Source organism: Rhagoletis pomonella, unplaced genomic scaffold (genome assembly GCF_013731165.1).
Source record: "Rhagoletis pomonella isolate Grant_MI unplaced genomic scaffold, Rhpom_1.0 Rhpom_scaffold_00098, whole genome shotgun sequence".
Lineage (NCBI taxonomy): Eukaryota > Metazoa > Arthropoda > Insecta > Diptera > Tephritidae > Rhagoletis > Rhagoletis pomonella.
In genome coordinates this window covers 149,627-159,993 of record NW_023458652.1, presented here as the reverse complement: position 1 = coordinate 159,993, position 10,367 = coordinate 149,627, and the positions used below count along the sequence as shown (strand labels likewise).

Below are 10,367 nucleotides of genomic sequence, written 5' to 3'. Positions count from 1 at the left end.
GTAGACCGTGATCACTCATCCATCCACTGACGGCGCGCATGACCTGGTTTAGCTTGAGCTGTGCTAGCTGGACGTTTCTTGCAGTTATGACGGCGGCCACGTCGTCCGTGAAGGCGACAAGGAAGGTGCTCTCCGGCATTTCTGTGCGCAACAGACTGTCATACGTGGCGTTCCAGAGGTCCGGGCCAAGTACAGACCCCTGTGCCGCTCCTCCTTCTCTTTCTCTGACCTTATGTTGTGTCGTACAAAAGCCAACGGTCTCTGAGGTAGTCCCGGATCATATCTAACAAGTATGTTGGAACCTTGAATGACCGTTCCAAGGCCTCCAGCATGTCGTGCCATCTTACCGAGTTGAAGGCGTTCTTGACGTCCAGTGTGACTAGCAGCACTATTGGCCGCGCCTGGTGGCAGGCTTCTTCGGCCTTATGTACCGCCTCGACTACTTCGCCAATTGCTCCTATAGTTGAGTGTCCCGTCCTGAAGCCATGTTGTCGGGGTGAAAGACCTCCCTCGCTTTATATGGCTGACGTCAAGCGTATTTTGAGCAAACTCTCCATCATTTTGCTTGCTGTGTCTAGAATGCAGAGTGGCCGGAAAGATGAAGGAGAGTTTGGGTCCCCTTTGCCCTTGGGTACAAGCACCAGTCTCGCCTTCTTCCATTGGCTTGGGAAGACCAGGGCCCTAAGGCAGCTGTTGTACATGTTAAGCAGGAGATCAGGGCACGTTTTCGCTGCTAACCTGATAGCCTCCGCTGGTATGCCATCTGGGCCTGGAGCCTTGTCGGCTCTCATGCTTCGCATGGCTAGCTTCAGCTCGTCTGTCGAAAACAGTGGTGCCTCGGCTTGCTCCTCGACGAACACTGTATCTGCTCTAAGTGGGTGTGTGGGAAATAGCGCATCCACTATATTCTTAACTCGGGCCTCATCCATCGCTTGCGATGATGTGTGGAACTTTTTCATCACTATTTTGTATCCCTGGCCTCAGGGCTCGCGATCCACTTCATCACATAGCGCTTTCCAGCAGTTCCGTTTACTCTTCTGTATCTCGGCCCCAAGTGCTTTCTTAGCGCTTTTGTAGGCTGCTGCTCTGGTCGGCGCCTCAGTCTACCACGAGCGCGCGTTGCGAGTCTCCGCATTCTATGGCAGGCCCTTCGCCGCTCTGCAGTTCGGTCATTCCACCAGTATACCTGCTTTTTACCTTACCATGCTCTCCTCTGTGGCATTGAGGCTTTGCATGCCCGGTGAATGCAGCGCATGGTTTCTTCGACCAGCTTAGTATAAGACTCCCTGTTGTGGATCTCTCCCGTTGCGGGTGAAATACCTTGGGAATCTGCTAGTAGTGATGTATCGAACTTGCGAACATCGACCCTAGACGGGTTCGATCCTGGTTTCCTGCGAGGGATACTACGTGTTTGCCCTCGCGTTATGTCAGTGACTTGGAAGGTGATGTAGTTGTGGTCGCTACCATTCAGGTCTTCCATCACTCTTCATCCGTCAGCCCTTCGAAGAAGGCTTTCTGAGACCAGGGTTATGTCAGGGATAGAGTATCCAAAACCCGCCCTTCGATATGTAGAGGTCGTTCCGGTGTTGAGGATGGTCAGGTCAATGCGGGCTGCCATTTCAAGGACCAGTCTTCCCCTGGTGTTTTTTTGGGGCATACCCCATTCCACGCCTCTTGCGTTGAAATCTCCAGCAACAGTTATGTGGCCGGTTATATCGCGCAATCCGTCTTCAAGGTCTTCGAACTTTTCCCTGAAGACAAGGACTGTGTCGATTGGAGACAGGTAGCAGCTCACCAGAGTGATTTGCGCCATTTTCACCCAGACTCTGCGCGGTGGTTGGGGTTAGCAATTCATATCGCGGCCGAGCCGGATTGGTCAACATGCCAGGTTTCCTTTGTTCTATAGGGTTCACTGATGATGACAGCGCCTGCTCTTTGTTCAAGAACCAATTGGTCCAGCAGGTCATCAGTTACCCTACTCCTGTTCATATTGCCTTGTATAAATTTAATCATATTCTCCCAAGCTTTGTCTTAGCCTCAGCAAAGGCATCCCTGAAGGCCTTGCACGCTCCCGACCCGGCCAGGTGATTGGCATTTTTCTGTCCATCTCCTGCCGAGCACCGGTAGCAGCTTGGGCTTTCTTTACATGCAGAGGCTATGTGGCCCTGCTGACCACATTTCCAGCATGAACTGCTTCTGTCTGGGCCTTTGCATGCCGACTTGTTGTGGCTATATCCCAGACAGCGAAAACACCTTTGGACATCCGCGCGCTCTCGGACACGGCAGATAATCCAACCTGCTCGCAGCTTCCCCTTTTCAATAAGAGTCCGGCCTGGCAGTTCGTCGATTTCCACCACGCCCATTCTTTGTTATCGCGAGTTTACAGCGAGGAGAGAGACGCGAAGTTGGCCATTCATCTTGTCTCCTGTATAGCGTCCGCGTATATCGTTCTCCACTTCTGGGGCCGTGGTTAGGCAGTCCATGCCCAGAACTTCTAGACGTAAACTTCTAGTGAGAATACGGGCGTCTCCAAGCTGGCCAATGGCAGTGCACACATTTTCCTTAAATGCTGAGTGGTCGCCACAGCGCTCCATTTCGATAAGCACGCCGCCTTCACGGGTTTTCCGAACAGATCGAATTACGGTCTCCGTCTTCTCAGGTTGAAGCTTACCATGTATCGTTCCCAGAACCTCTGCATAGGTTTTGCCTTCAGCTGGCTTAATAATTAGTTTGGCGAGACTCTTCTTTTTTCTCACCACTATTGCCTTATTTTTAATTATTTATTTTTTCATTTAACATTATGTGTGTTTTTCGTATTCCTCATGGATTTTTGAGCTTAACAATATGAACAATTCGGAAGTAGGTAGAGGAAAGTCATCAGAAATTCGTCGAATGAATGTGGCGAGCTCTAAAATGTTAACTGGTATGTTAGTTACTACTGTTCAATATTTGTATATTTATATTTCAATCACTATATTTAAGATACTCTTTCTAATTTATTATTTAGATCGCGATTCAAATGATGGCTGCGAAAGATGTAAAAACTTGGAAAAGTTGTTCTCCGAAAAAATCTCTAAATTAGCAGGTATATTTATTGTTATATTCATGGGTTTCACTTTCTCCTATTTTTCTCTTGTTTTTTACAGAATTAATCGAAAGGCAAAACAAGTTCGTTGTTGGTGTTCTGGCGGAGCACACTGTACTTTTGGAGCAGGTGACAAACAAAGAAAAGGGCGCTGCTTCACGATTTACTCTTAAAACAGATGAGGACATTGCAAAATTAGAGTGTGAAATAAACGACATCAACCGGGACTCTTACGTAATAGTTTATATTCAATATATTTTAAAAATGTTTGTAATGGTCACTTTAAACGACTTGATATAATTATATTACAGATTGCAGCAGTACAATATTTGCTCCAGGAGAAGCTTTTGTCTCCAATATAATATATATGGAATCGCAGGAAAAAAGTGCCTTAAGGACTTTCCCGAGGTGTTAACCGTTTTAAAAAGTAAGAGAAATTAAGATTTACACTAAATTTTCACAATAAATTATATTCCGAATTCATGTTCACAGAAGCCATTGGGAAAACCTCGGTCGATGCAGAAGCCGAAATACGGAAGTCTTTCCAAGTCGTCAAAAAACGGCACTTCCGTATGGTTTCTTTTGCAAAATCTTAAATGGATGCTCTTCGAAATCTATTATTTTTGAATAGTATTTAACTTATTTCAATTAATGCATCTTTCTCGTTATTTACTTACTTTATTTTATTCCTCAATTCTTAGAAGCAATTCAAAGCTTAATTTATTTTCATTAACAATTAACTTCAAAGTTTATTACTTTAAATTTCCTAAAATGAATTACTAATGTTTAGTTTTTTCATTTAATATGTACAATTACTTCAAATTAAATAATTCATTAATTTTGAATTACACAAGTTCATGTTTTTAAAACTAAACTAGCTTTTCATCATATTAATAAATTAATTTTCTTTAATTATTAAGTTTAAAAATTATCATTAATTTCTAAAATTTATTTTTTAAGCATTAAATCAAATAAAATCTTTATTATTACTATTATTAATATTATTATAACTATTAAATTGTAAGGAACGCATAATATAACAATACAATTTTAACTAACCTAAAATAGAATAAAAATATTATTATAAATATAAAATAATAAATTAATTTTATAAACTATTTTCCATTCATTTAATTTAGTCATTAAATTGAATATACATTCAATTAAATCAAATGAAATCTTTATTATTAATATTATTATAACTATTAAATTGTAAGGAACGCATTATAAAACAATACAATTTTAACTAAAATAATAAATTAATTTTATAAACTATTTTACAATCATTTAATTTAATCATTAAATTGAATCATATTAAATGTTAATGAACAACTAATTTTCAGTCACTTACTTGAATTATATTAAATGTTAATGAACAAATAATATTTATTAATTAATAATTAAATAATTAATCATTTTAATTTAAATATATACATACATACATCACTATAAATATAAGTTAAAATGTAAATATCAAATAACAAATTCTTTACGATTTAAAGATTAATGAATACATGATATAAATAAGAGTAATATATCTAATTTAATTAACACAAATATAAACATTAATATAAGTATACATATAAATACAACTTTAAATATAAATTCTAACATGAATATAAAATATATACAATAAAAATTTAAATTTATCATAAAGTAATAAATATGAATTAAATTAAACTATATCAAGAATAACAGGGAACAAATTTGAATAACTAATTACTTACATAAGTTTAAAAACAGGAACTTTAAAGTTTTAATAAAGTTAGATATAGTGAAATAAATGGATTAGAAGTAATGGCATAAAAATTAATTCAAAGTATTTCAGATATTTTAAGTAAGTAGTTTATACTTTTAAAATTAAATTAAAATCTTTTTAAACCTTTTTTGTTAAAAATCAGTGAATAAAAATAATTTAGTTTTATGAAATAACTTTACACATTATAGTTAAAAAATAAATTAAAAAATTTGTTGATATGAAACATACTTTATAAATTATTTATTTTTGTATGAGTTTTATGGTTTTCGGAAAAAATGTTATATTGTCTCTTGTTTTTACTTCAAAGCATCAATAACGATAAGAAGTAGTCGGGTGTAAGCAAGTCGTTGCATAGACTCACTAGTCCACTTTATAAAATGGTGTCTTGTTAATAGTCCAAAGCATGGCCTGGTGTAACCAATCTAAAGTATAATCCACTCAGACAAGAATAAGAAGTGGTCAGATGTAACCTGTACATTACATAGTCTTATAGGTCTACTTTATAAAATGGTCTAAGGTAGGCAGTGTAACTAATGGTCCCAACAGGGTAGTTTGCTAAGTGGTCCTATGTTATGCTGCGATGGACCATATGTGGTCAGGTCCAATGACATCGCAATGTTAATATTTAGCACCATTTTTCCCCATATATTTGGACCATTTTGGTTACTAGTATTGGTTACAATGTAGCGTAGTCCTGTACTAGGGTTTAATATGGTCCCACTTTTTGCAGGGTTAGTAAGATGTATGTACATCGGCGTAGCCAGAATGAAATTTAGGGGGGGGGGAGGGGGATCGACCCTATTAAGTTGGCATTTCATGGTACTATTTTATATATATATAAGGAAAATTTGAAAGTTGGGGGGGATGGGGAGGCTCGAGCACCCTCCTGCCCCTACCTGGCTACGCCCATGTGTATGTATGTATATGTAAGTAATGCAAGCAATTGCTTTCGTTGGAAGGAATGTAGGGATAAACACAAATGCGTTTATCTATTATATGTATCTAATAAATGGAACTTACCCTGGGATCCAGTAACTCAGTCTCATCTGAAGTCACTAAATTTGAGATTAGCAATTAGTGATCTTTTTTTGTGACTTGAGCGATTTGGGTATTCAGAATAAGATAGTCACAAAAATTTCACCAAAAATGTGTGGTGAAAGCAAACACAGACAATCAATTGATAGTGTTTATGTATGCCTTATGCCCGTGCCACTCAAAGAGTCGCAATGGCCGAGTGGTCAAAGCATTAGGCTGGCAGCCGAGAGGGTCCCGGTTCAAGTCCTCCTCGGCCGTAAAGGATTTTTTATTTTTTTTATTTAATATATTATTTTTTAATTTTTTATTAGTTTTATTTTTTTCTAACAATCTTCAGATTTTAATGTTTTAAAAACAAACAAACAAATTTTCTTAATACATTTGTATGATGTTACAGCATTTTGGTTTATTTCCTAATGAAATTCTTGTTGACCAAATTTCGTCGCTTAGTGGGGATTAGATTGACTAATGAGAAAAGTGCGCGTCTGGTGAAGACTGAGAGTAAAGAAAAGCAGAAAAAACCATCTAAATTTTGTATTTCTTTTAAATGTTTTGATTCGCCATTCTAAGAATATTAATAAGAAACCAAAAATATACACACGTTGATAGAATAAGAATATGTATGTATGTATGTATTACTCGGAAGAAAACCCAATAAAAGAAGGTCTGCATTTCTTATCCATGCACACATACGTATATATGTATCTACAGTCGAACTTCTCTATAACGAACTTCACTATAGCGAAGTTCTCTCTATAACGAATTTTTTTGAAAAACACTGCATTTTCCTGATGTATTTTACACATTTTTACCTCTCTATAACGAATTTCTCTATAACGTAGTTTTCTCTGTAACGAAGCTTATTTAACAACACAACTGGTGTTTTATGTACCAAATAAACCTCTCTATAGCGAATTTTTTTAGCAGTCGCAAAATTCCAATGAATTTATGCACACACAAATATTGCGGTAAAATACGTTACATTTTGTGTGCCTATTTCAAGGAAAAAAAAATAAATGAAAGTGAGTAAGAAAATCTTAGTTTGTAATAAGTTTTGTGCTGCAAGGTTGTTTTCAAATTAAGATGTCTAAGCGCAAAAGTTTATCTTTTGAAAAAAAGTGTCTTATAATTTCTGCAGTGTCACAAGGAAATAAAAAAAAGAAGGATATTGCTGCAGAGTTTGGAATTTCTCCAACTACTTTGTCAACAATTTTGATGAATAAAGATAAGATTCAAGAATCTAGTTCTTCTGGTATACTTCAGAAATTTAAGAAAGCTAGATCCTGTGAATATCCTGATGTTAATGAAGCCATGATTAAGTGGATCACCGTTGCAAGGCATAAGAACATTCCACTTTCTGGACCGTTAATCAGAGAAAAAGCTGTGGAGTTTGCAGAATCATTGGGACATTCCGATTTTGTAGCTAGCGCTGGTTGGCTTGATAAATTTAAACGAAGACATAACATTGTTGGAAAAGTTGTTTGTGGTGAAAGCGGATCCATTGATATCCAAACTCGGGATGATTGGATACAAAATATTTTACCTTCCCTTATTCAAGATTACGATAAGAATGACATATTTAACGCTGATGAAACAGGATTGTTTTTTTAAATGTTTGCCATCCAGAACACTAGCCTTTCGAAATGAAAAATGTGTTGGTGGCAAAAAAAGCAAGGAAAGAATAACTGTCATGGTAGGTTCAAACTGGAGTGGAACAGAAAAACTTAGACTCCTTGTCATAGGAAAATCCAAAAATCCTCGTTGTTTTAAAGGATTACAATATCTAGAAGTGGATTACGAGAATAACTCAAAATCTTGGATGACTAGTGAATTATATGAGAAGTGGCTTCTAAAGTTGGACAAAAAATTTGCGGCTCAAAAAAGGAAGATTTTACTTTTTATTGACAATTGTCCAGCACATCCAAAATCAGCACAATCGAAGCTAACAAATATAAAAACTGTTTATTTTCCTCCAAATATGACATCATCCCTACAACCAATGGATCAGGGAATAATACAGAACCTGAAACATCACTATAGAAAGCGAATTCTAAAGAAAGTTCTGTGCTATTCAGAGAAAGAAGCTCCTATGTCAATTAGCTTACTTGATGCAATCAGGGATTTAAGTAAAGCCTGGAGCTCCGATGTCAAAAAGGACACAATTTCAAACTGCTTTAAAAAAGCTGGATTTGATGAAGGCATTGAACTACCAGTGGATATTGAAGATGAAAACCTTCCTTTGGCAGATTTGTGGTCCGCGTACGTCGAAGATAACAACATTGAGGATGTAACTATCGAAGATTACATTAATGTTAACAACGAAACATTCACTATGGAGTGCCCTTCCGATGAAGATATTCTGCAAAGCATTCTATCAAATCAGTATGGGCTTAATAGTAAGTACAACATATCCACTCAAGAATCATGAAGAATACCCACTAATATAGTTTTTTATTTAGATTCAGAAAATGATGACTCTGACGCTGATGAAGAAGAAAATGAATTGCCGACATTTTCTCAACTACACTCATTTTCAACACAATAAGAACATTTATGGAATCAAGAAATAATGTCCCGGATGAAATTTTTTCCTTCCTCAATAGATGTGAAGATTTTGTCGATGAAGAGAAATTTAAAAGTTTGAGGCAAACGAGAATAACGTCGTTCTTTCATATTAAATAAGTTTTAATGTTTATATAAATTTGTATGTATCGAAATAGCATTTAATGAAATAAAAAGCTAGTGTTTACATATACATATGTAAATATGTACATACAACCAAATACATAATCAGTAGTTTCTCTATAACGAATTTTCTCTATAACGTAGAAATCGGCGATCCCCAGTGACTACGTTATAGAGAAGTTCGACTGTATATGCATGTACTTATATACATACATATGTAAGTGCATAATTATTTACTGAAAAGTAGCGCAGAATAAGCAGAAATTTTGCAGCAATAATCAAGTAATAACTAAGCGTTGGTTTTACTACGACCTTGCAAAGATGAAATATTTACTTGTGAGCCTTTTTAGCCTGAAGTATGTACATATGTATATGCAATATTGCAGCAGCTTTCTACTAGGTCTGATGATTTCACCCGGGTGGCCTTGGTACCCAGTAATTTTACGATTGTAGAAGTATTAAACTGATGGGAGATAAATAAAAAATAATAATAATAATTTCGTTTTTATAAAATACTAGCTTATACCCGCGGGTTTCACCCCACAAATATGAAAAATAATTTAATTATGTTATATTTTATTTCTGTGCCCATTTTGTTATAGCTCGTTATTTTTTAAGCGAGTTAAGGTATTTAGGCCGTTTAAAACTATGAAATTATAAAATCTCGTCTGCGCGCTAGGCACTCGAAAGATACCAATCCCTCTAAGTTTACCTTAAAATGGTTCCAGGGATCCGATGCGTGAACGTGTAACCTTCTTGGAGGCGCCACGGCGGGTTTTAATATTTGCTACTCAAATTTAGTAACCTAATAATAATATAATATATATAATAATAATAATAGATTGGCGCTTACACATATGTTAGTGTTTGGCCGAGCTTCTCCTCCGACTTGTGGCGTGCGCCTTGATGTTGTCACACAAAGCGGAGGGACCTACAGTTTTACTCCGACTCAGAACGGCGATTGTATTTTAATGAGAAGCTGATTTTCATGGCAGAAATACACTCGGAGGTTTGCCATTGCCTGCCGAAGGACGACCGCTGTTAAGAAAAAAACATTTTTCTATATTTTTTTGGGATGTTGCTTTGACCAGGTGCTGATGAGTGAAAGCGCGCACTGCTTACTACTACACCATAGCGGCCGACAAATTAGGTAACCTGGCCTTGATAAAATACCACTCCTCATTACTGTAGCAAATGCCTCAATAGGTATGTATGCATCATGACAGCTTTACATTATAAGGCCGTACTCGGCTCTCCCTTTTCCATTAAATGACATTTTTTCGACACTTATAAAATAAATCTCCATAATAAATTTAAAATACTTCCAGAGATTTTCTATCCTTCCAGAGATATGTATTATGAAATTTTTAGTATGTATGGGAGGCGATATGCCTCCTTTTTTATTAACTCACATTTTTTCCATGAGCAATTGATACATTTTGTATACACAACTCCATACCAAGTTACAGTATTCTTCCACAAACACTTCCAGGGATATGAGGCGAGAAAAAGTCAATTTGTACAGAAAGTTCCACGCCCCTTTTTCTTATAACCCTAATCTTCTTCCATGAATTTAGAATTGATTTACATACCCCAGTACCAAGTCCCAGTACTCTACCATGAACACCTCTAGAGATATGCAGTATAAAACAGTAAATTTGTACGGGAGGTACGATGCGCCCTTTTCGAATAACGCAAATTTTTCTCCATGAGTGTGGAATTAATTTTGTATACACATCTCGTTGCCAAGTTCCAGTCCTCTGTGGTGGTTCTACAGAACCGAGTGGATATTTCAAAGGATTA

General features: G+C 36.8%; 1 protein-coding gene and 1 long non-coding RNA gene across 2 annotated transcripts; both read left to right on the top strand.

The window, feature by feature from the left end:
* Positions 1-3,005: 3,005 nt before the first annotated feature.
* On the top strand, positions 3,006-3,766 carry LOC118749968. Its single transcript, XR_004994325.1, has 4 exons — positions 3,006-3,085; positions 3,147-3,319; positions 3,397-3,512; positions 3,578-3,766. It is a non-coding gene; the product is annotated as an uncharacterized LOC118749968 (long non-coding RNA).
* Positions 3,767-7,529: 3,763 nt separating this feature from the next.
* LOC118749966 (tigger transposable element-derived protein 4-like) lies at positions 7,530-8,424 on the top strand. Its single transcript, XM_036484720.1, has 3 exons — positions 7,530-7,572; positions 7,652-8,275; positions 8,339-8,424. Exons 1-3 carry the CDS (start codon positions 7,530-7,532, stop codon positions 8,422-8,424), a joined length of 753 nt encoding a protein of 250 aa, XP_036340613.1.
* Positions 8,425-10,367: the final 1,943 nt, after the last annotated feature.